Genomic DNA, 23,991 nt, shown 5'->3' with positions numbered 1-23,991 from the left:
TCTCTTGTCCCATAGACCATTTAGGGAACCAGTTGAGAAGGCACTCTAGCATATCTGTAAATGGCACGGTCCCAACACTTTAGTCATGGATCCATCCATGAAGTCTCAATGAACTTTTAAGAGACCCAAACCTGCTTATTTTGCAGATGGGGAAGTTGAGGTCTCGAGAGGGTAAGGACTAACCCTAAGGTCACTGTTTACATTGGGGCCGAGCAGAGCCTACAGCTCAGATTCCCAAGTCCCTGCCCCTACTTATTCCCATGCCTTGAGGGTTGCTGGAGTGCGTTTCCCACCAGAGGTACAAAAACCTGGATTCTTCCTTTGTCTGAGACCGGGTCTAGACCTGTCTGCCTAGAATCTAGAGACACGCACTGGAGCCTAGCGGTCTCCTTTTCCATGTCGTTGGCGCCGCCTGGTGGAGTTGCGGCGAATTCTCAACAGCCGTGGCTGCAATCCGAGACCTGGACTCGAAATGATTCCCCAGGGCCAAGTTGACACTTGAGCTGGGCCGGAGTAGGCGTGAGTGGGATGGGGAGCTCTGCTCACTTTGCGCAAGCCTCGGATCTTGCCTCCTCCCAGCCCCGTTTTCCCGTCCCCCTCCTTCTTCTGGCCCTCTTTCCTGTGTGCCCGCCCCCCCCCCGCCCCCCGTCACCATACACATACACTTCTGATGGAATTGCTCCCATCTCAGCGGGCAAAGATAGAGTCTGAGTCTGGGGGACGGAGGGCAACGAATCCAGATTTTATTGTCAGGGAGGGGGAAAAGGGAAAGACGTGGGCTGGGGGCCGGGATTGCTACATCGTCAAGCATTAAGAGTTGATGGGGAGGGGAAGGCCAGTGGGGGCCTGTCCCCCTCCCGGGTCTGTGCTGGAAGGACTGACGATACGGAAACCACAAGGTGGGGTGGGGAGGTCACGACCCCGCCCGAGTTGTGCAGTGGAGGTGTCTGGTGGGAGGGGACAGCCATGAGGTCTAGGAGCTGGGATGGGGTAGGCTACAGACTGCAAATCCTGCGGAAAGGGGCGGGGCGGGGGCGAGGCTTCTATTGCTTTTTGCTCACAGTTTTGCGGAAGGCGAGGCGGGGGTGGGCTTGGACTGGACACCCCTTGCCCCCCTTGGTACCCCTTGGGCGATGGGTGCTGGTGAAAAGAATGGAATCCGGACTGGGAAGGAAGAAGGTGAGGGAAGGGTCTATAGGGGCATCTACTTGGTCCCACCCAAGTGCCAGAGATGCCACCAAGTGCTGCCCGTGGGCCCGGCTAGACCTGGGCTGGGGCGTGATGCGGGGCGGGCACAGTGAGGTTGCAGGCGGTAAAACCAAAGTGCTTATGAGGGACCCAGGATCCCGCCTGCTCCCCTCCCCCTGCGGAGGACGGGGGTGTTCACGGAAGCGCTTCAGTTTGGGGGTAGGGGGCCGGAGTCCCAGAGTCCGCTTATTGCCAAGAAAATCCATTTCTGCCCCCTGGACCCCGATCATGGCTTGTGAACCCCGTTTTGTGCTAGGTTTGGGGGGGAAGGGCTGGATGCACATGGCTTTTGGGAGGGGGTGTCTCCAAGGGGGCCCGGGGGTGAGACAGCCCCCCCTTTTCTAGGGGAGAGGGAAGGGCAGGGGGCGGGGTTCCCTGAGATCTGGGGTGTTCCCCCCTTCTGAAGCCCCCCTCCCCCGCTACCCCTCCCCTTTCCTGGAACCCCGTACCTCGGGGTGGGGGGGAAGGAGAGAGATCATTCAGGGAGTGCCGGGAGGAGGGACGGACTGGGAGCCCGGAGGCCTGGGTCCCGGCTGGAGGTGGGGGGTTTGAATGGGAGGGGGTTCAGGGTTCAGGTCAGTAGGGGGAGAAGAGGATGGGTCCGTGCGCAGTTCGGATGGGCCCGGGGGCCGGGTGGAGCAGGGGGTGGGTGATCGGCGGTCCCTGGAGAAGAGGTGCGGCGGGAGCCGGGCGCAGAGACAGCGGGGAGCCTGCTGCCGCTGCCATCACCGCAGCCACCGCGAGGGGGCTGGGGAGCAGGCCTCCGGCCAAGGACTTGGGCAGCTCCTTGGAGAAAGTCAGAGTGCCCTGCAGGGGGGAGAGGGGCGGGGAGAGGGAAAAGTCCTTCTGTGGCCCCGCAAACTCCACCTCTCCCAGGGCCGGCCGGCATCCCCTCTCCTCCCCGCTCCGGTCCCCGCCCCTAGGACGAATTCTCCATCGCCCAGGCCTCACCGCCAGCTCCCCGGCGCCCCTGGGCTTCTTGTGACGGCTCAGTAGGGGGTTGGGCTTCCCGGCCACGCCATCTCGGTGCCGCCGGCTGGAAATGTGCTGCAGGGACCAGTGGGTGGGGGGCTGTGAACCACGGGGAAAGGAGCAACCGCCAGGGAGCGGAGTGATCGCACCTCAGCACCTGGCCCCGCCCCTTCTGTGGCACCAAAGGACGAGCCTGAAGAAGAGTCTCACCCAAGCTCCCTGTCCCCCCTCCTCCCTCAGCAGGTGCGCTCTCCAGAGTCCTCGGAAAGGGCCTTGGACCCACCTGTTTCAGTTGGACCTCCGAGTTGACCTTGACATTGCAGATCTCACAGTGGAAGGTTCGGTCCTGGGCAGGGGCCTCTGGTTCCCCGGGAGTGGGAGGCCCCAGCCGAGGGTAAGCTTTGATGGGGCCCAGTCCACTTCGGGCCTCCAGAATCGTCTTGTGCTTAGTACCTGGAGCCCCCAGAGGGCGGGAGGTAAGAGGTGGAAAAAAATTCTCCAGGCTTACTACGCCTCAAATATCCACATTTCCAATTACTATATTGGGGGGGGGGGGCATCAAGCGTGGGGGCTTTCCAAGGCCCTTGGGACCCTTCCAGACACAAGGTGGGTCAGGGGAGAGTCACAGTTACCAGAAATAGGGCGGGGGCAGGGAGGGAACCGAGAAGGTCAGGGGCTAAGGAATGAGGGAGATGATTAGGGAGGGAGATAGGCTGGTGAGTCTTCGAGGGTCCAGGGATGCTGGAAGCCAGGAGGGTTAGGACATAGCGAGCAGGAAGGGATGGGGACAGGGGAGTGGGCGTGGGGGAGGGGGGCCCATACCTTTGTTATGAGCCTCAAGCTGGGACAGGGAGTTCACTGCCACCTTGCACAGAGCACAGTAGAGCAGCCGCTTGGCCTTCTCCTCCTCTTCCTTGCTTCCCCCAGGCAGGGAAGCTGGGGCTGGAGTCCCCCCTTCACCCTTGGTCACACCCTGACCAGTCTCCGGAACACTGGGAGGGGATGGGGAGCCAGGCTGTTTCTCTGGGGATCCTGGGGCTGGACCCAGTCCATTTTCCATGGAAACTGTCACTGGGGGAGAAACATAGGGATCATCCCAGATGGCTTTCGGAGAAGATTCTTTATGTGGAGGAGACCTAGCCCCGTTTCCCGGAGGGCAAGGGCCCAGGAGTCCCCACCCTGTGACAGCACGCATGCTCTCATGCCCTGGACCAGAGCCAGATGTGGTCCAGCTGCCGCGGGCTGGGTGTGAGCCTCCAGTGCCTGGCTCATTCTCCATGAGCTGGGAATGGCCGAGGGGTCCAGCCCCACCAGCCTCCCCTCAGCCAGGGTGAAGCTGGCAGCCAGCCTGGTGAGGGGGAGAGGGGCACGGAACAAGGAACCTCCCCTCCGAGGCCTGCCAGCCAGCCTGGGCTTCCTGCCCGGCCAGCCCCTTCTCAAGAGGCCTGCCCAGTCCCCAGGGAGGCATGCCAAAGAACTCTAGGAAGGGGCAGAAGCGAGGTGAGGAGAGGTTGGGAGAGACAGGCACAGACATGGCAAAAGGGAAACAGAAACAGCAGAACCAGAGAGGGAGGAAACAGGGATGTGGGCTGCTCTATAATTCATGGCTTGATTAAAGATGCACAGGCCCCAGGCCTCAGCGCTGGGTTCTGGCCTCTGCACAGGGGAAACTCTAGCGCTCCCATTCTTGCTCCAGCAGCTGATCCAGTTTCCGGGTCAGGGGGAGGCCGGGGGTGGGGCTGGGGAGCTGGTGGGAGGGGACCTCCTGAGCCCTGCCAGTGTCCATTTTGCTGGTCCATCCTGTGATCTTTCCTTTTCTTTTCTCTTCCTCATTCCTGACATCATTTATCTCCATCCCAATCCAGACAGCACACTCACATCTCTATCTGGACAGAAGCTCCTGGCTTCCAAAAGCAGGGCAGGTCTCCTTACCTCCTTAGGGAGATACCCTAGGAACTAAGTGAGGTAATATGTATCGAGCACCTAGAACAGGGCTAGACAGAAAAGGCTAGCTACACCGCCACCATCATCATCCCCCTTTGACAGAGACATTACCAAGTTAACCTGAGATGTTCAGGCTGAGAAGCAGCCAGAACACAGAACTCAGCTCACCCACTCGCCCTGTCTGTGCATCCCCGAGGGACGGTGTGTGTGTTTGTGTGTGTACGTGTGGTGAGAGTGGGGCCTGCTTCCCAAGCTGGTGGTGCAGCTCCTTGGTTTTCTTTCTCCTTAGGGTAGGGCAGGAAGGACAGGCAAGGACAAGGAGGACATGGGGAAGTCAGGTCTCTCTGGAGTTGCCATGACTGACATCTGATGTAATCCCAGGATGGGGGTGGCTCGGATTGTCCGTCTTGATGTTCCTTCTTTCCAGTTTCTTGGCTGGGAGTTAAGGTTGAGGATGGCCACCAGCCACGAGGGAGAAAGAATCTCAGAGTTGCTTTCTGTAAACCCGGAAAAGACCTCACAGATCTTCAAGTCTCACTCCCTCATTTCCGAGGGACAAAAAACTCTGGCCCAGAGAGGTCGAAAGATCTACCCAAGATCACCCAGGGAGTTGCCTGGGTGTCCTGGGCCCAGTCCTCCCTGGGGGGAGCCCCCATGGGCAGGCCCTCAGATATCCTGATTCTCTCCCCTGCCCCTCTCCCCAAGATGAAATGGTCTCTCCCTGGATTTGGTGGTTCCCTCTTTCTTGAGGAAGTTTGCCAGGTAGCCTCACCCTAGCCCCTGTCTGAGTCACTGGGAGGTGGGGAGGACAGACGGTGGGGACTCTGCTGAGAGGAGCTGGGGCAGCAGTGGGGGTGACAGGATGGAAATTTTGCGTCACTGGCTTTGGCTGCAGGACTCACCTTGGGTGGGGCTGGGGTGGGAGCTGAGGAAGAGAGAGATGAAAGCAGAGGAGAGTTCTGGGAACTGGGGACAGAATGGAGGAGACAAGTTCAGTTGAAGGATGCTGCGGGGGAGTCAGACATACCTGGACGGGGGGCTACACCCTCTCCACTTGGGGGCGTGCCGCCTGGGGGAGCTGGATCTCCTGCTTCCCGGACGCTGGGCTCCCTGCCTCGAGTCTTGGCAGCCTCGATGCCTTTGACTCTTCGGGCATGGCGATTACCCTTGTAGTGGGCCTCAGCCTGGCTCTATAGGGAGGGAGGAAGAAAAGGGAATCTGAGATCGTCTTTCATCTGAACGTTCTCCCCATGGAGCTCCTTCAGGTGCTGGGGTGGCCTCAGCAGGCTGCACTTAACCTCTCCCTACACCAGGGAGAGGTAAAACCCCATGTCGAGGACCCTGGTTACTCAGTCGCTGGGAACCTGGATCCCCACCTAGCCCAGGCTCTACCCCACCACCACACCCAGGGCCAGCCTGCTGACTCAGGCTTCCCACCTTGTCCAGGGGTGAGGGAAGGGGACCCCACAACTATAGGAGAACCCTAAATGGGAGGGGCCGAGCAATCTAGCCAGTCCGCATCCTCTTCGACCCCCGGCCTTCTATGCCTGTGTCCCCTGGCCCCAGGATCCAGCCTTTGCTGCTCCTGGGACTCCCACCCTCACGCTGGGAGTCCCAGGAGCTCTGCAGCCTGGGCTGTACCCTGACTACTCCCCTCTGGGTCTCATTTTCCCTGAAGCCTCTGCGGACACCCTGGAGGACCCTGGCCCCAAGCCCAGCTCTGGAGACAGAGAGAGCAGCAGAGACAGCTGTCAAAACAGAGGCGCTTGGTGGGGGAGGGGAGGGGAGGGCAAAAAGAGGAGAGGGCTCTTTACTATTGGCCCCTGGCCCCTCCAGTCTCCCACCCTCCAGCAGTGAGCAGAGCCAGGGTTGGGAAAGGGGATACCTGGGGTCGAGGTCAAGGGGAGGTCTAAATCTGGGTTGGTCCTGGCTCCACCCCACACTGTGTGCACCCCCTGCTAAGAACACACAATCCTGGAACCACAAGGTCACCCAGACAGGCAGTAAAGTAGAAATAAAAGGTGTGGATAGGCAGGAAAAGACTGACAGCCCAGGGGTGGGCCAGGGGTGTGCAGAGCCTGGAGGCATGGTGTGGCACGTGTGTGTGTGTGTGTGTGTGTGTGTGTGTGTGTGTGTGTGTACTGGGTAGAGAAACAGAACATGCTTTCTTTTTCCTACTCAGCAGAATGAGGCTCTGCTGTTTTTCTCCAAAACTTCTCAGAACCTGCACGCCACAAAGCCCCCTCTAGACCCACACAAAAGTCCCAAGGGAGCCTCCGAGGGAGAAAACCTGGGAGGCCAGACACCAAGGTTCTGAGTTTGGGGTGGCTTCTCCCATGGGAGAGGCTTTCCCTTGGGAGAGCAGTGGGGGCCAGGCCTTGTGTGTAATTTGGAGGGAGGATGGCGGAGAGAGGAGGAAGCCAGGAGGTTAGAGGGAAATGGGTGAGCCGGGGAGGAGTTTAGCAGAGGCCAAGGAGGGCACAGGCTCTGCAGGGAGCCAATGACGTAACTCAGCCCTGTACCCAAGACCAGAGGACCAGAGGCCACACTCCCACCCAGACACAGATGGCCACCTGTGTTCCAAGAAGTTCGGAGCCAGGGATGCCTCAGTCCCCAAGGGAGGGAGGGGTCAGCCTTAGAGGACTGGGCTATATACTTCATGTCAAAATATACAGCCATCTCTTGTCCCTCCCGAGTGCTTTCCATCAGCCCTGCCTCTCCTGCAGTATCCCCTCATATCCCCTTAATCCCTGCCCCTCACCCAGAGCTCCCAGACCCTGCCCTCCCCTAAGATCCCCCTGGTCGTCCCTGCCCCAGCCAGTGGATGGGTGAGCAGCTGGGTTTCTTACCTGAGAATTGAAGCGGATCTGACAGACATTACAGGAAATGATGGGCCGCTTGGTCTTGAGTAAGGGTCCCCCAAACGTGTGGGACAGTACAGCCTTCTGCACAGGGTCCATCTGTGGAGGCAGGCTGGGGTGAGCCAGGAACCCCAGCACAAGCTCATGTCCATCACAACCCCACTGGCAGCAGCTGGGTTGAACCAAAGTCCCCAGAGCCTCCTCCCAATCCCCCAGCATGCCAGAGGGCTCCGAGCCTCAGCTCCCTGATTCCCTCCCAGCCCAATCTTCATAGCACTGGAAGGGACCTGAGAGATCCCCTGGCCCAGTGCTCCCATTTGACAGAAAGTAGAAGTGGTTTGCCCAAGGTCAGAGCATGACTTAATAGCAGAGCTGGGACTCGAACCTGGACTCGTCTCCATCCGTTATACCATGAAGATCAAGCTCTGTCACCTTGACCTTTCTCCTGGGCTGATCCACCAGAGGCCCACTCAGGAAGTCTCAAAGCATCCCAGACCCTAGGGCTCTCAGCTGAAGCCTTTTTCGGCCTCCTCTCTGGGACAAGACCATCAACCGAGCCAAGCTTCTGGTCCCAGGAGGCAGATGTTCCTAGCTTCCCACCTCTGCGCCCCAGGTTGCCCTGACACACTCATTCCCTGGACCTCTTAAAAGCAGTAGCTTCTAGAGGGAGCAAAAGAACCCGGGAGAGAGTAGGTGGCTCCAGCGGGAGTCAGTCGGAGAACGTAAGAAGCTGGGCTGGCCTGAGGCAGCCCCGGGGATCTTCTGAACTCCCTCCCCTTGGTCACAGGGCTACGGGGCTGGGAGGGATCAGGAACGGCCTCTGCCCCCACCCTGGGTCAGCAGATGTCTTTGCAGTCTCCTGCCAAGAGTTCACATGAGGCGGGAAGAGGATGGGAGTTTCTGTCTGAGGCTTTCTGCGATGAGGATGAAGCCAGGGGCCTAGAGGCATGAAAACTGCCTCCCTGCCCCGTCCTCCTCCCTTCTGGCCCCCAGGCGGCCAGGGAGAGGCGAGCCTGGAATGCAGCTGAGGCTGAGAAGAACTGGGTGGTGGCTGGGATCTCTCATAAGCATGGAACCAGATTAGAGCTGAAACCTTATCTTCTAGGTGGAAGGATCAAGTGAAAAAAAAGTTGCTGGGGGTACCCAGCTCCTCAGCTGAGGCCCTCCCTGCGCCCAGGTCTTCATGACTCCCCAGGAGACACTGGTGAGAGACAGGAACACGGAGCAGGGGGAAGAAGGTGGTCTGGAAAGGGGCTTTAGCATCCCTGTGAAATGCGCCATCCCATTTGGCAGTGACAGAGGCAGGAGCCAGGTTCAGATAACCAGTCTGACAGACCAGTGTCAATTTCCTGGCCTGCCGTTGGCTGGAAGCAGCCCCTCTCCGTGGCTTACTCTTCACCTCCTGGAAGCCCAGGTCCCTTTCAGGGAAAAGCCAAACAGGGGAAGACTGGGTGTGTCTGTGTGTGTCTAGGCAGTCTATGATCAATCTGTGCAGGGGTGGAGTGTGAAGGCGTGTCACGTGCTGTGTGTACATCATTTCTGTATCAACAGTTCTGTGTCAGGGGCTCTGCGGAAGCCATGAATGGTCAGGTTGTGCAATCTTCAGCTGTGTGTTTATCGGTGTGAATGTATGATGTGTCTGGCAGGAAGACAGACCGAGTTGGAGACAGGCTTTAATCAGAAAGGGGAGACAGAGGTTGCACTCAGCTCCCAGCCTCCGGGCGACAGTCCTCCCTAACCAGGGCCCCCCCCCAACTCTGCCCCAGGGTTCTCCATAGCCCCTGGATGTCCTCACATGCTGGGTGGGGAATGGAATTCAGCCCAAACAGAAACCCAATCTGGGCCAGGAAACCTAAGTCGATGAAAATGGTAGGGAGAGAGGAGTGGGATGGAGAGGGGAAAGCAGAGGTCCCTGGCTCTGTCTGTGCCCCACCCCAGGACCCCAGCCTGCTCCCCAGAGTGGCTGAGGACCCAGTGCCCTGAGGATGACCTGTGAGCTGACTGTCCCAACATCCATCCCCTGCAAATTGGTCCCTGTCCCGCTTGGGTCCTTCCTCCAGGTGAGAGCCTTTTCCTTTGCACAGCCCTCTCCTCAGGCTTAAGTCCATAAACACCAACTAGGGGTGGGAGGTGGGCAGAGAGGAGGGCGGCAACCCAGTCAGGTAGGTCCTTCCCACCCTCTCCTCCGGGAACTGAGGAGACACCAGGCTGAAGGTGAGGGTTCCTGGGCCCAATCCCTGCGCAGGTGGAATATGAGCCACTGAAGTGCTGCTCCAGGCCAAGGTCAAGAGGCCCTGGTGACCTAGATGAGGGCTCTCTGGGGAGGGGTGAAGGCCAGCATCTCCCAGAGCCCTCTCACTCCAGAGCCCCTTCCCTAGGATTTTGGCCTAGACACTGTCTGGAAAGGTCCACAAAACAGTCTCCTCCCACCTGCCCTCCAATAGCAGACATGAAAGGGAATCGCTCTCCTAAGCTGGGGCAAAATGAATCAGGAAGGGCAAGGGGGAGGGAAGGGGGAAACCAGATCAGGAACACCAGGAGGGGCTATGATTATATTTCCTTCCATTGCCCTTTATCTGATGGCTCCGCTGCCCCTGTCTGACCACCACACCACCTCCCCGCCCCAAATAAAGGCAAAAAGGGAAGGGGGATGGAATCTCAGGGATGGGAAGACCTGAGGGACAGGAAGGATTGAAACAGGAAAGAGAGGGAGCTAGAGAGTGTCTAAAGAGCAGGTGGAAGCTGGTGGGGGAGGGATGCTAGGAAGGGGACTAAGGCTGAGATGGGGTCAGGGCTGCATAAGGGATCTGACCGGCGGCGTGGCAATTTGAGGGTAGGTGCAGGACCTGATGGGAAGTCTGAAAATTTGGGGGACTTCAAGGATCTGAGAAGCAGAGGCCGGGGTATCCAGTATGGTGGCAGCAGTCTGGGGGGCGCCAGATGGGATCCGGAGATTGGTTGGGGCCGCGCCGGTCGTGGGGGATGGGCCGGATAACCCGAGGACCAGGCGAAGGGAGAGGTAGGGAGCCGGGCAGGGGCGGGCGGGGATGGGGTGGGGGGGCGCTGCGGCAGCGGCGGGAGCCAGGGAGAGAGGAGGGGCCGGGTGGCTTACCCTGCGGGACCCCGGGGGACGCGGTTCCATGGCCCGGGGTGGCGGACCCGGGAGGGGAGGCCGAGCCTGGCCGGGCCGGGCAGGCCGGGGACGCGGCGCTCGTTGCCCGGGTGGCTCGGGGCTGTGCGGCCGGGCCGGCCCGGAGAAGGGGAGGCGGCGCCGGCCCGGCCCGGAGCCCGCCCCAGAGGCGGGGCCGAGGACGGGGGCGGGGATAGGGAGCTCGGGAGGCTTGAAGGGGCGCTAGGGCGAAAAGAAGAGAGGACGGGGTGTCCATGTCCAGACACTCGTTCCAGAAAGACCTGGTCCTGGCGAAGGGCCCCTCGGCCTGGCGACGGGGCATTGACCAGATGCTCCACTGGGCTTCCTCCAATGGGGACCCTTGCTGGGTCCAGTATCCCTACCAGTGGCCGACCCTGTTTCTCTAGCTTGGACCTTTCTCCTTTCTTTCACCCCTTCCACCCTCGCTCTTCTGCTGACAGCTTCTCTTTCGAGTCCGCAGACGACCCTTTCCCTGCTCCCTCTGCACACGACCCCTGTGCCCCTTATACATGTTACTTCCCCTACTAGGGATGCAAGACCGAGCCCAGGTACCCAGGTGTCAGGCACTGCTCTCTTAGTGACTCCTCTGAACGGTGGAGCTGGGGTCGCCCAGGGCAGAAGCGACCTCAAACTGGGGACATCATCCCTAACCTCTTCCCACCTCCTCCTCTCGCCCGCCACCTGCTGGAGAACCAGGTTCCCGAAGGGCTTATGCTTCGTGCACTTGCTGCCCTCTGGCGGTAGAGTGGGGGCAGCACTGGGGGACGAGGGACAGGAGGGCTGAACAGCCCACTGCCCCAGACACTTCCTTATCCTCTCTGGATAGGTCCTAGGATTCCGGCTCTCTCATCTCCGGATCTCATCCCCTCCGTTCCACCTAGGGCCGAGAGATGAGCGAAGCAGGGGCCTGGATGTAGAGAGAGGCTGTCTTTGGGAGACAGTGAGGGATGTCCAAGGGCAGAGGGACGCATAGTTCAGGGAGGGGTCTAAGGGGTAGGAATTACCCGAGTAGGAGACATCTGGAAGTATTAGTGCAGGGAAGGAGAGACTCTTCCGTGAATAATAATACCATCACCACCACCTAATGTTGACTGAGCCCTTGGAATGTGCCAGCGTCTGGACTGAGCTCTTTGCGTGGATTATCTAATTTAATCTTTACAACCACTATTATAATAGTAAATACTATTATTATCTTCATTTTATAGATGAGGGAACTGAGGTTTAGAGAGGCTAAATAATTTGTCCAAGGTCATAAGCTAGTAAGTGGCTGAACTGGGATTTGAATTTAAACCCGGGCGTTCTGACTCCAAAGCCCTGTACTTAACTGCTGCACAGTACTGCCAGGGCATGTCTGCAGCTTTTCTGCAGTCCTCATTCCCCTGCAGAATTTGGCACTATTGATGCAGCCTGCCACACTCTCTCCCTTGGCTTCTCCAACTCTATAGGAACTTGGTTCTGTCCCCACCCCGTCCTGTGGCTCCTTCATTTCCTTTGCAGGGGCCTGCCTCCTCCTGTTCCTACTGCCTAATTCTGCTTATTACCCAAGGCTTGGGCCTTGGAAACTACCTTTCTCTCTCTGATCCTCTATTAAATAAAACAATGAAATAACGTAATAATCATAGCAGCTTACACTGATTGAAAACTTACTTTGTGCTAGGTGCTAGGCATTATGATTATGTAATACGATTCTCACAACAACCTTGCGAGTTGCTATTACTGTCTTCTTTTACAGCTGATAAAATTGAGGTTCAGAGTGGTTAAGTAATTTGCCTAAAGTCACACAGCCAGTACTTTTGGAAAATCAATTCAAATCCTGCCAGTCTGATGCCAAAGCTGGTATCACTCAACACCTGGCCACACTCTCTCCAAGCTTATCCACTCTCATGGCTTTAAATAGCTCCTCCCCACTAGAGGCCGTGGAGCCATGAACCTGGGGAGTCAGAAACTTGGGATTATCCACGTGAATCAACTAAGTAGCTTTGTGATCTTGGGAAAGTCACTTAACCTCTCTGGGTCAGTGTTTCCTCATCTGTAAAATGGGTACAAAGATAGGAGACCCAAGGTTAAGTGTAAATCAGGTATGTAGACTGGGGGGAAACTATTCCCAGCACCTTCTGCTCCAGTCACACCCAGTCAACTGCAGTTTCTCAAGTGCTCTTTTTTAGCCCTTGTTTCAGTCTGCAGTGTTCTCTGAAATCCCTTTTAAAATCCTACTAATAGTTCTTCAAAGCCCAAATCATAACGTCATCTGCTCCAGCTTCAATCCCTTTTTCCTCTGCTGTTTCTTTTTTTTTTTCCTGCTCAGCTCTGGTTGGTCCCTCACCGCATCCAATAAGTCTTTCCTGACACCCCCTTGGGCTCCCCTACAAGCTACCTGCCTCCAGCACAGCTCTTCTCACACTATAGGGTAAATGCTAAGTTACTGTCTTTCCTACTACACCGTGAGCTCTCCAAGCACAGACTGAGTCCTGTGTCCCTGATACCAGTGCCTAGCACATAGTAGGTGCTCAAAATTTTTTTTGTTCAATTGAATTTTTGTTAGTGTCTCTGTCACAATATTTATAACCCTTCCTCTGTTTTGCATTGTAGATCACTGCATACACATCTATACTTCTTTCCTGAATATAGCGCCTTTAGCATGGGAGAATGTCATATTTACCCTCATGTCTCCCTTTTATCTAGGACAGCGCCTTCCTGATCGTCATTACTCAATTTTCTCGTCTGTAAAACGAGGATAAAATGACAGCTACCCCATAGAGTTGCTATAAAAACTGAGATATGAAAAATGCTTTGTAAACCTCAAAGCGCATTGCAAATGTTGGTTTGGATTCTCTGGGAGGAGTTTGGAGGAAGCAGCAGGTATAAAGAGAACTGTATTTGGAGTCAGATGCTCTGGGTTCAAGTCATACCTTAGGCACGTACTGCGTCCACTTAGATAAATCCCTAAACCCTCTGGGCTTTAGTTTCTGTCTTCCAGTATGTCAAACTGGAATAATAATGTCTACTTTGTTGGGTTGTGGTGAGGATTAAATGAGATCAAGTATAGAAACATCTACTGCAGGGAATTCCCTGGCAGTCCAGTGATTAGGACCCCACATTTTCACTGCTGAGGGTCAGGGTTCAATTTCCTGGTTGGGGAACTAAGATCCCACAAGTCACACAGTGTAGGCAAACAAACAAACAAACAAAAACCACACACACACACAAAAACACATCTGCTGCTGTGCCTGGTGCGTAGTCGATGCTCAGTACGTGTTTGTAACTGAATATGGTTTGATGGTGGGTTACTTGAATTGAATAAAGCTGACTTCCCCCAAACCTTTAGCTCCAGCCCACTCTCCAGGACCCAGATTCCAACTGTCTGCTGGACATTTTTGGCTCAACGTCCCACTGGCCCACCAACTCGCCATGTCCTAAAGTGCGTTCAGCAGCCTCACCCCAGGCCAGCCTCCTCCTCTAACCCCCTGTCCCTGGCAAGGTGAGTTCTTTCTCCCGGTCACAGAGGCCTGAACCCCGGAGTCATCCTTGACTCATCTTCTCTCCCCTACCCCCAAATCCTGGTTGGTCACCGTGGCCTGTCAAGATTTCCTTGGAAAAACCTCACCCACCCCGCTTCCTTCACGCACTCTTCCGATGCCGCGGGCCCAGTCTGGCTCTCCAGGTTCCCCTGCAGGCCCTTATTGCTGGGACAGCCTCCTAACTGGCCACCATCCTCCAGTCTCTGCTCCCTTCCATCCAGATGCCCCACTCACCTGCCTTAAACACTGCCCCTTCCCACTCACTCTCCTGCTCAAGAATGGATAATGCCTCCCTACTTCATAGTGATTAAATCTAGACGACTTTGCCAGCCCTCCAAGCCCTACCCCACTGACCCTACCCTATCCACCCAACGGTGGGCTCCAGAGAGCTGCAGCTTACAAACAGCCTGCTTGTGCCCTTGAAGAGTCTCTCTTTCCACCTCCCTGTACTCACTACCACCAGTCTAGGTCTTGTGACTTCTCTCGATGGTGGACTGAATGAGATGATTCATATAAAACACCTAGCACAGTGTCTGGCCCATAGCCGGATTTCAGCAAATATTAGTTATTATTGTTATTGTTGTCAACAGTATACCAGAGAGCCAACAACACTTGTAACTGACTAGAAGTAAAGGAGATGGGGCCCTAAGAAGACATAAGGAATTAGATACAAGAGGAGAAGAGGGCAGGGACGGAAGCAGCGGGGGTGGCAGAAGGGTGGGGAAGGCAGGCAGGCTGCTACTCACAGTGCTGTAGTTGCTGAAGAGGCCCAGGGTGGGTGCCGGCTCCAGTGGGAAGGGCAGGATCTGCTTGAGGTCCAGTGGGGGCTGCATGATGGGGGGCTGTCGTAGCAGAGGGAGGGGCCCTGCCCGGCTCAAGCTGCCTAAAGACCAGAGAAAACATCATGTGGGGCAGGAAGGCTGAAGCTCAGGAGCCCAACCCAAGCCTGGCAGTCCCACTTCCCAGCTGGGGGCCCACACTCAGAAGCGTGACCCCCACCACACACACTTCCCCTGCTGGCTGGCTCCGGAGCAATGGAGCACGGTGCTCTGTGGGCCTGGGGGAGGGCGCAGACCTGTTGTTCTTCCCTTCTGGGTGATTTTCACTTCCCCCTTCTCCAGCCTCCCTCCCCCAAGACCTTTAGGCATTTTACAGACCCAGGAAAATCACAGGCCTTCTCTGCAGGCCGCCTGCTGGACCACAAGGACTCGGGAGTCCCACGCCCCTGGCTACTCCCTTCCTCTGGTTTTGCTTTCCCCCAGGGAATCCCAGAGGCTAAGTCTTACCCCAGGGAGAACTGTCAGGTGACTGATTCATCCCACTGCTTAAAGAGGAATATTGAGGCCTGTATTTGGAGGAGGGCTGCTGGATCTCTCATAACTTTGGCTCCCCAAAGTTATGATTTTGTCCCAGTCGTAATTCTTAATTAACTGTCGATGTCTCGGGGTAGGAAAGTGGCATTCGATCTGGGAGGTGGACTGCCTGTGGCCATTCTCAGAGCCCCTTCTCCCCACCTTCCTGTCCTCCCCAGGTCCCTCTGTCAGCCGCGGGAATGTTCAGCTCAGGCTCTGCGGGAGGAACTGCGACCAGTCCCTGGGAGGGGAATGCCTGGGTCTGACCCCAAGGGGAACTGAAACTCCACTACCGTCCCTGAAAGCTTCTCCTCCTGCCCCAGAGCCGTGGGAGGAGCCCTGCCAGGCTCCGCACGGCTGGCCCCTCTGGGCTTCTGCTGGCCCAGCTCCCTTCTGCGACTTCTCTGTCCACCAGTCAGGGAACTCTGGCTGCCCTTCATGGCTCTGGCAACCCCCTGCCAGCAACAGGGGTCCCCAGGAACAAAGGCAAACCCAGGAGGCTGCAAGCTTAGCCCCGTCCTCCCATGACCTTACTGGGGCAGAGGGTCCCCCTGGGATCCTTTCCTACTCCCTCCAGAGACGGCCCCTTTTCATACCTTCAGTGTCTGGTGCCTGCTGCCCCCAGGCAGTGGCCTGGCCCTGGCCCCCCAGGGGCCTGGGCCTGACAGCGTCCCCTTCCCTTGGTTCTGCCCCCTGCCCCCTCCCTTGCCAGCCTCCCCCCCAGTCCAGTCAGTAGAATCAACCAATCAGAGTCCTGGAAAAGTGGGGCAGAGGGGAGGGCGGGGGAGCAGGGATTAGGGGAATCGGATGCGAGAGGGTGGGGGTGGGGAGGGCTCAGGCACAGCTGGGGGCAGGGAGCTGGTCCAGGAAGGTCTGGAGGGGTCTGTCTTTTCCACCCACTGCTCCGACTGGGCAGCTAGGGTGCCTGAGGCAGAGAGGGGTCAAGGCTGCTGGGAGCTTGGGCTGCAGACATCTAAGGGTTGAAGGAGAAGGCCAGGATGCTTGGCTTTGGCCCTTGGACAGCTGGGGGTCTGTGTGTCATGTCCGTTCCCTCCTCTGCCACCTCGGGGTTGAGATGGGGTAGGGGGAGAGGAGAGAGAGAGACAGACAGACAAAAGTGAGTGAGATAGAATGGGAAAGACTGACAGAAGCAGGAACAGGCGACTGAGAAAAGGGACATAGACACTGAGAGAGAAGAGGACAGGGGACGATGGAGAGATGAAGAGAGTGAAATGAGAGAGAAACAGAGACACCGCTGAGAAGCTGGACACAGAGCTAGAGACGAGGGCAGAAAGACCAGAGAACAGAGAACGAGAGAGGGAGAGAGGAGAGAGTGGGACCGACAGACTGATGGGGCAGGGCGACCATCTCCCCTTCCCCTCTGTCCGCCCATGGCTTCTCCCCTCTGTGCCCGCCTCCTCCTGTCTGGCACACAAGGCCAGGGCAGCCTTAACGAGCCCCAGGCGGCATCAGGAATGGTGAGAGAAACCTGAGCACTCCCAGAGCCCCAGGCACCCAGCACCCACCCCAGGCAGCTGGCCCGGGGCTCGTGCTTGCTCCGGCCCCAGAGAGGGAGGCAGCTCAGCTCCTTGACCCTTTCCTGGCTCTGAACTCTCCAGGCCCCCACCCCTCAAACAACCACCTCAGAGGAGAGAGGTGAGTTCCACAAAAGGCAACAGAAGAAAAGAATGTTTTCAGGTAAAGCACTCTGAGTAGTAGCACATGTAACCTCTGAGGTAACTATTCTATGGGGTAGCTGCTGCTAGTTTTTAACCATCTGACACTCGAAGAAATTGAGGCTCAGAGAACTGAAAAAGACTCGGCTGACGTTACACAGCCTGTAAGTATCAGAGCTGGGATTTCCATCGAGGTCTGCCACCCTCTTTCTCTGCTACGCAACCCCAAAGGGCTCCCATTTAACCCTGAATTCAGCAGAGATCTGAGAAAGGCTTCCATCTTGTCCAAGGAGAGGACAGGGAGAACAAGTTCCATGTACTTCCTGGGGTTGGAGGAAAACAGGTAGCAGCCCGTGAGTTCCCTCTAGCCAGCAACTCATCTTTTCCACTGACAGGAGCCCTGGGGTCGGGGGAGGGAAGGGGAAGTGGGAGGAAGGAAGGAAGGATGCAGTGAGGCAAGGAAGCAAAGTGGGCAACTGGAGATTTATGTGTCTCTTTCCCAGATTCCTGGGTCCACTCCACTGAGATCAGAGGTGGGAGGGGGCAGATGGCAACTTACGGGCCATGTGGGGAGAAACTGGGCCCTTGGTGTCAGGTAGCCCACGCCTCAGTCCCCTCTCGGCCATCCTGAGAATAATAAGGGCCCACTGTATGCCAGGCGCTTTACATATATGCCCCCCTGCGGACGGCTCTACTGCTCACTAGCTGGGTGACTAGCTCGTTTCCGAAGCCCCTCTGTCTCATTTCTCCTTTGTCAAATGAGAGCAACGGTACCTGCGTTGTGGAGTTGTTGAAAGGATTGAACAAATCCATGTAAAGTGCTGGCCTGCCACAAAGAAAGCTCAATAAATGTTTGCTAAATAAACGAATCCTCATCTTATAGATGACTGTCAGCTCAGAGAGGGGGAGTTAATTGAGCAAAGTCACACAGCTAGTGAGGGATTTGAACCTGTCTGGCTGGCTCCAGACAGGGCTTTCAGGCACCACACTTTCCTAGGGATGGAGGGGGAAAAAGGCAGGAATATAAATAAGGGCTGTGAAGGAGGAAATCCAGGGCTTCATATGGCTAGGTGAGGGCTTCGGGTGGGTTTGGAGGAGGAGGTGGAGAGCAAACTGGAGTGTGTGTGTGTGTGTGTGTGTGTGTGTGTGCGTGCGTGCGCGCACGCGTGCGGGTCTGCACACCATGTCAGGTGTGACAGGGAGGAGCTGAGGCCTGGCTGGGACAGGCCACTCCAGAGGGAAGCTCATTAGCTCCAGCAGATAGAGCCCCACCCAGCTCCGTGGGGAGCTGCCAAATGCTTTATTAAAGACAGTTCCCAACCACTCTGGGGGAGGTGAAGTCTCAGTCCCTTGGATGGATGGCTGTCTGTTCATTTCTGCACCCCACCTGGACCTAGGCACTTTGATCCTGCTCCGGTATCCCCCCAGCACCAGGCCACAACCAAGCCAGGTCTGACTCCTTACTCCTTCCATCCCACTCAGAGCTCGTCTTTTCCTTCCTCTCTTCCCCAGAAATTCTGGCTAGGTGGGAGTCCCAGTCCCTTGGCTGTCTCCGGTTGGGCCTAGGGCCTGAAGCCCCTGTGGCAAAGAATGGGAGTGTCTGCCAGTGAGCTGGCTCTGGGAGCAGCAGCGTCAGGGTAGGAACAGGAGCCAGGAAGGATGTGAGGGTAAGGCTGCAGGTTAGCGTTCGTCTGGAGATTGGGCCGCGATGAGATTCAGATCCCAGAGAGGTATCGGGGATAAGGTTGCACGTAGCGTTAGGGCCCAAGGTGGTGAAAAACATGGGGTCAGCACTGGGTTAAAACGGGAATTACGCTCTGGGGCCAAAGGAGAAATGAGATTTGCGTCTGGACTGGAATCTCATCTCTAATCCATCCCCTTTTCACTTTGGGCCTTTTGGCCTCTTCTAACCCCAGAAATGCCTAAAACTGGGGGATTAAGGGGAGAGCCTGGAACCCCTAGATCTTGCCTTCTTGACCAAGTCTCAGGTATTTGAGGTATTTGTCCCCTTCTGCTGCAATTTCCCCCTTCTTGGCAGGAGGCCGGCTGAGTGCTGGAAAGGCTTTGAAGTCAAAGATGAAAGCAACAAGGGGATGATTATGAACAACTACTCAAAACATCATCCCTAATAACCCCGGGGGAGATGTGGGCGGGGGCAGGGCCTAAAGGGGGGAGGTGGCCAGGAAAGGCAGAAGGAAGACCCCTGGGGAATTTTCCCCGGCCTGATGGGAAAAGCCTCCCTCAATGCCCCCGCCCCACACACCACACCAAGGGCCCAGTTGGAGAGGAGGGTAAGCAAAGTTCAGAATGGTGAACCTGAGTCCAGAGCCACCACCTTAAACCTGGGCCCACAGTCTAGCTCTTGGGCAGGCAGGCTGGGCCTCACCTGCCGGGCAGAGCACCTGCACACAGATTCAGTGGACCTCAGCGTTCAGAACCTGAAAACCTTAGAATGGGCCTCAGGCCTGGCCGGGAGCTGCCTCCCTCTCGCCTTCCTTCGTCAAAGAGGGTTAAGGTATGTGGCCCGCCAGGCTTCCCACCCCTCTGTGGGCTGGGCACAAGGAGGGAGTTAATCGCAGTGTCCTCAGGGAGGTGTGGTGGGCGTCCAGTTGGTGGCCCCTGGCATTCCTCCTGTGGTGGGATCTTGGGCTGGTTCGAGCAGGTTCCCGAGGTCCTCTCCAAGGCCTACTGACCAGGAGAAGCACGACTCAAACTGGCCTGTCCTGGACAAGCATGATGTTGCCTCTGGGGCCCGTGCCCAGGCTGGGGCCAGGGTGCAGGGATTGCACAGGTTGGAGGAATGTGGAGCCTGTGCTCTGGGAACCTGAGTCCAAGTGTGGTGGTGGGGGTCACGCCAGGGTCGGGACAGTCTTCATAGATGGGCCTGGAGTCTCTTTCCTGCTAGAGACACTCTTGGGAAGAAGGCAGGCAACCAGTCATTCGTGCCTCTGTTGGCTCATTCATTTAATGGATTTGATGGGATGCCAGGTGGAGAGGGGTAAGAGCAAGGAGCTACAGGAGTGGGGGGGGTGAGAAAGGGGTGGAGGAAGGAGGGCAGAAGGGGAGAGAGCCACCTAGTGGGAGTCAATAGGGGTCAAAGGAAAGAAGAAAAGCAAGAGTCAAGGGGGCCCCAGCAGAGGGCTGAGGTGGGAGCCAGGCGAGCCCTGGGGTGCCAGCATGCAGCCAGGTGTCCCCGGTGGGGGGCAGGGAGACCACAGGTGTCTGGGCCTGGTGGGGGGTCTCCCACCACAAACAGGGCCCAGGAACCGGCCTAGCCAGGACAGAGGGCAGAGGTCAGAGGTCAGAGGACAGAACAGGCCTGTGGACTATCGTGGAGGCAGGGGCCTGGAGCCCGACTGATGAGGAGTCCTTTCCTCCCCCTCCCGGGGCTCCCTTCCCATGTAGGTCATGAGGCTGGGGTGGCTGTGGCTGAAGGGATGTCAGAGCCCCGCGGGAGTCTCCCTCCGCCATCATTGTACTCCCCGGGGCCCCTTCCTCTGCTGGTGCCCCCGGCCCAAGGCAGGGGTGGGGGTGGGGTGGGGGAGGAAGGAAGAAGAAGGCAGCCGGGAAGGAAGGGCCCAGGCAGCCAGAGCACAGAGACAGAGGGGCAGGTCCCGGCGTGTTGGGGCAGGATGGCTGCGGAGACAGGATCCGAGCCGCAGGGGCCCTGGGATGGACAGTTTCCCACCCCTTTTTCTCCCCAGACCCCTTATCTTCAGCCTTCAGGTTCCCACCTCCCACCACACACCTCGAAGCTACACCCACCATCTTCTACCCCCGCCCGCCCCTCACTTCCTCCTTTCCCTCTTATCCTGGGCCCAGAAGGATGTCGGAGTGTTTGCGCTAAGGGTGGGGGAAGGCCCCGGGGCGGGGCGGGGGGGGGGGGGGGGGGGGGGGACGGGTCAGAACCTTTCGCTCAACTCCGCCAGGCCAGGACCAGCCCCTCCCCCAGCCTCTCGTAGACTGTCATATAATATTCATGAGCCTCATGAATACGCAATGTTCTCATTACGGGGCGGGGGTCTTACTCGGCTCTGTCTCCCCCTTTACCACTCCCTGGATCACCGGGAGAAGAAGTGGCAGTTTGGGGAAGAGGGAAAGAGGGGGCCCCAGATGTGGAGCCAGATGAAGGGGGAGGGGGAACCGGTGGCTGACGGGCGGCCGCAGTCACCGCGGTGCGGGAGGTTGGGGGGTGACCTACTGAGAGGGACCCAGGAGCCTGGAGCCGCGGAGCCGCAGAGCCCACTCACCGAGGATCATGCTGGGGACCCAGGCGTCCGCGGTTCCGCGTCGCTCTGTCCCGGGGGCCGTTCTGACCGGGCTGGGGGTACGGGGGGTGGAGTCGGGGGAGGAGCAGAGGCCGACCGAGGCGGAGCGGGGGCGGAGCCCGCAGCAGGTGAAGACGGGAGGAGGGGGGACCCGGGCACCCAGGGCTCCAGGAGAGGGCGTCCTGGCGGCTCCTTGTTTCCTCCCGCTTTCTCTTCTACTTGCTGCCCTGGGTCTTCTGGATTTACGGTGTCACTGCAGCCAGGGCTGGGGGAACAAGACATCTAGAGGACGGTGTGTATTGATACAGGAAGCTGGAAACTAAGATGCCTGGGATCCCGGGAAGGGCTGAGTCTAAGGGCGGGAAGTCTGGTCACAGGCTGATATGGGGTGGGGAATGCCTAAGTACTCTGGCGAGGGATGGGGCCTGGCTGGATGGGACACCTGAGTCCTCTCCAGAGTGATGGGCTGGGCAGGAGCAGAGGGTGGGGCAGAGAACGTTTAGGTACTAGTTTGTTTCCCTGGCTCTGGAGCAGGATGCCTGGGGGCTGGGTCTCAGAGGTGAAACGTGGGGTTGAAGATGGACCCTGGGTTGATCTCTGGCTGGGGTCCGAATGCCTAGGTCCTTAGGGAAGGTCTGAGGGAAGAGATTGCAATCAGTGGACCCAAAGAGGTGGAAATAGAAGCTTGCAACTGAGCTCATTAGGGCAACCAGAGATGACAGAAGATCAAGAACTGAGGCTGAGCCTGGTAGAGATGACCTGGATTGGTGGGGATGGGAGCATCTATCCAGGGCATTCCCCATTAAGGTGAACTTGGACTGAAGAGGCCTGGTAGGGGGTCTTTGATGAGGTGGAGGGGAGGATGGAGGATAGGACAGAATGTATGGGCTGGGGAGAACGTCAGAGGAGAGGCGGAGTACAGGACACCGGATGTATTTTGAGGACCAACAGGATGTATTCCAAGGCAAGCAACTGGGACCGCGGCATGAGGCTGGAGTCTGGGAGTCTACGAGGTGTCTGGGGAAGATGCAGCTGCTGCAGCCTGGACCTGTCTGTACCTGCCCCAAGAGGGAGGGCAGCAGGAGGATTTCCCAGAATGCCAAGCAGCCAGCTTCAGGCCAACCCCAGCCAGAGGGAAAGGAGGTGTGAGTAGGAACTAGAACACTTGGGATTTAGGGACAGTGGAGGCAGGGAGGAAGAGGTCGGTAGAAGGGCGGGGGGACTGGAGTCTTGGAACAGTCTAGGAAAGAGCAAGGGGACTGAAGACTGGCATTCCTGGGTTCTGCAGGGAATTTAGGACCATAGGGCTAATTAAGGTACAGGAAGTTCAAGTTCCTGTTTCTGGGCCCCAGCAGTCTCTTGTCCTCACTCCACTGATCTGGTTTGAAAAAAAGATCTGTTTCTGCACCTGCCAAGATGCTCCAGCTCAAGGGCAAGTGAATCCTGGGGGTGCTAATGCCTTGGCATTGTTCTGATCCAGAGACCCAGAGATCTCAGGGGACTGTGGCCTTGCTGCCCGAATCTGGCCTTGGGGGGAGAAGGTAGGGTCTCCGAGCCCATCAGAGGAGGTCCTCTTGCTCCAGAACCGACCTACCACCATGCTGTTCGAGCCTAGTATCACAAAGCCTGCTTCTCCCACACCTTGTTACCTACCCCCCCTTGCCTCTTCCCACTCTTTCTCCTGGGTGGACTCAGAGGACAAACCAGAGTCAGCATCAGGCCTGGCTGATCAGTGATAGAGACCCCTTTGCCCTCATCCTCGTCCATCCTCCCACTCTACCCCCAGGGACTCTGAGTTAGGGAGGTCTTAGAAGAGGGGTTCCTTAGCTCACCAAGGGGAGGCAGCTGGCTGGAGGGCGGGGTGACCTTGCAGGCAGCTGGAGGGGGACAATGTGTGGGATGAATTCATTATTGATGAGCCCTGCACCCTGGGCTACTAATGAGCCCAGGCCGGCTGCTCTAATTGATGTCAAGAAACTTGAGACCCCCAGATCAGCTTCCCGCCTGCCAGCTGCCTCTCCTGAGCCCCCTCCCCCTTCTGTGCCCCCAGCTGCTCTGTTCCCTTCCCAGGGCCTCCTTTCCATCTCCACTGACACAGACGAGGCTAGGACTCAGGACTTCCCCTTCCCCTCTTGTCCCTTTGCATCACTCAAGTCTCAAGATGGGAGGCACACAGGCTCTGGAGGGGCTGGGAGATTGGGAAGGGGAAACAGACCAGAGCCTGAGAATTACAGTTCAGGGACAGAGAGGCTGGTGCTGGGTTACATCTGCAGCATTGCTGAGCCCAAGGAATTCTCATCTTGTTTTGTGCATCCTCGGGAGAGACCTTGTCACTCTCTGAGACTCAGAGGTACAGGCGCTATACAGACACACCCATGATACTAGCCCAGTACTCACAGCCCACTTCCCCTCCTCATTTCCTCCTCATAATCGTATAAGAAATCTCAGATTTGGCCCCTGGAGTTCGGCTGATGCCATTCCCACCCATCCCCCGAGAGGGCGAGTATGGGATTTCCTTCCTGGAGAATTCCCAGTGCTTTGTTATGCCACAGCTGTCATCCTCGGAAATACTGCGTGTCTCTTTGCCTCGTCAGGTCTCACCCTGCCTGTCAGTCCCTCTTCATTTATGGGTTCTGGGAAGAAGTTCCCAAGTTACAGAATTATCAAGACGTCACAGATTGGAGTGTGGAGCGGGCTTGGCCTCCTAGGAGAGATATTTTTGAGATCACGTGGGTACTGATAGGCAGGAGCCTAAGTTAATAAGAATAGCCCTGTTGATGGGGGAAGAAAGGTGAGGAGGACCTCATTTCCTCCCCTCCCCAAATTCCCATGAATTTGTGGCTATGCTGCCCTCTGGTGGCTGAACTGTGGTTTAGCAGGACATGAACATCTTTGCCTCTAACGATCCCGCTAGCATTTCAGCACCCCTCTCTGTCCTCTTCCTGGATATTAGGACAGTCCTAGAGGAGACAGGGGATCCTGAGGGGTTCCCTCACTCTGG

The 23,991-nt window shown here is 57.3% G+C and overlaps 1 protein-coding gene across 8 annotated transcripts; it reads right to left on the bottom strand.

Annotated features, from left to right (window-relative positions):
- Positions 1–719: 719 nt before the first annotated feature.
- On the bottom strand, positions 720–21,135 carry ZNF385A (zinc finger protein 385A). Of its 8 annotated transcripts, none has more exons than XM_033866540.2 (8): positions 20,973–21,135; positions 14,441–14,577; positions 7,014–7,124; positions 5,192–5,354; positions 3,043–3,291; positions 2,504–2,673; positions 2,200–2,319; positions 720–2,055 (listed from the first exon to the last, which is right to left on the bottom strand). In XM_033866540.2, exons 1-8 carry the CDS (start codon positions 20,980–20,982, stop codon positions 1,825–1,827), a joined length of 1,191 nt encoding a protein of 396 aa, XP_033722431.1. In that variant the 5' UTR covers positions 20,983–21,135; the 3' UTR covers positions 720–1,824. The 8 variants fall into 8 exon arrangements, with proteins under 8 accessions (XP_033722431.1, XP_033722432.1, XP_033722433.1 ...); XM_033866541.2 differs by having other exon boundaries at positions 2,200–2,295; positions 20,973–21,101; XM_033866542.2 differs by lacking the exon at positions 20,973–21,135 and adding an exon at positions 19,109–20,586.
- Positions 21,136–23,991: the final 2,856 nt, after the last annotated feature.

This window comes from Tursiops truncatus, chromosome 11 (genome assembly GCF_011762595.2).
Source record: "Tursiops truncatus isolate mTurTru1 chromosome 11, mTurTru1.mat.Y, whole genome shotgun sequence".
NCBI classification, from domain to species: Eukaryota; Metazoa; Chordata; class Mammalia; order Artiodactyla; family Delphinidae; genus Tursiops; species Tursiops truncatus.
This window is presented reverse-complemented; position numbering and strand designations above follow the sequence as displayed.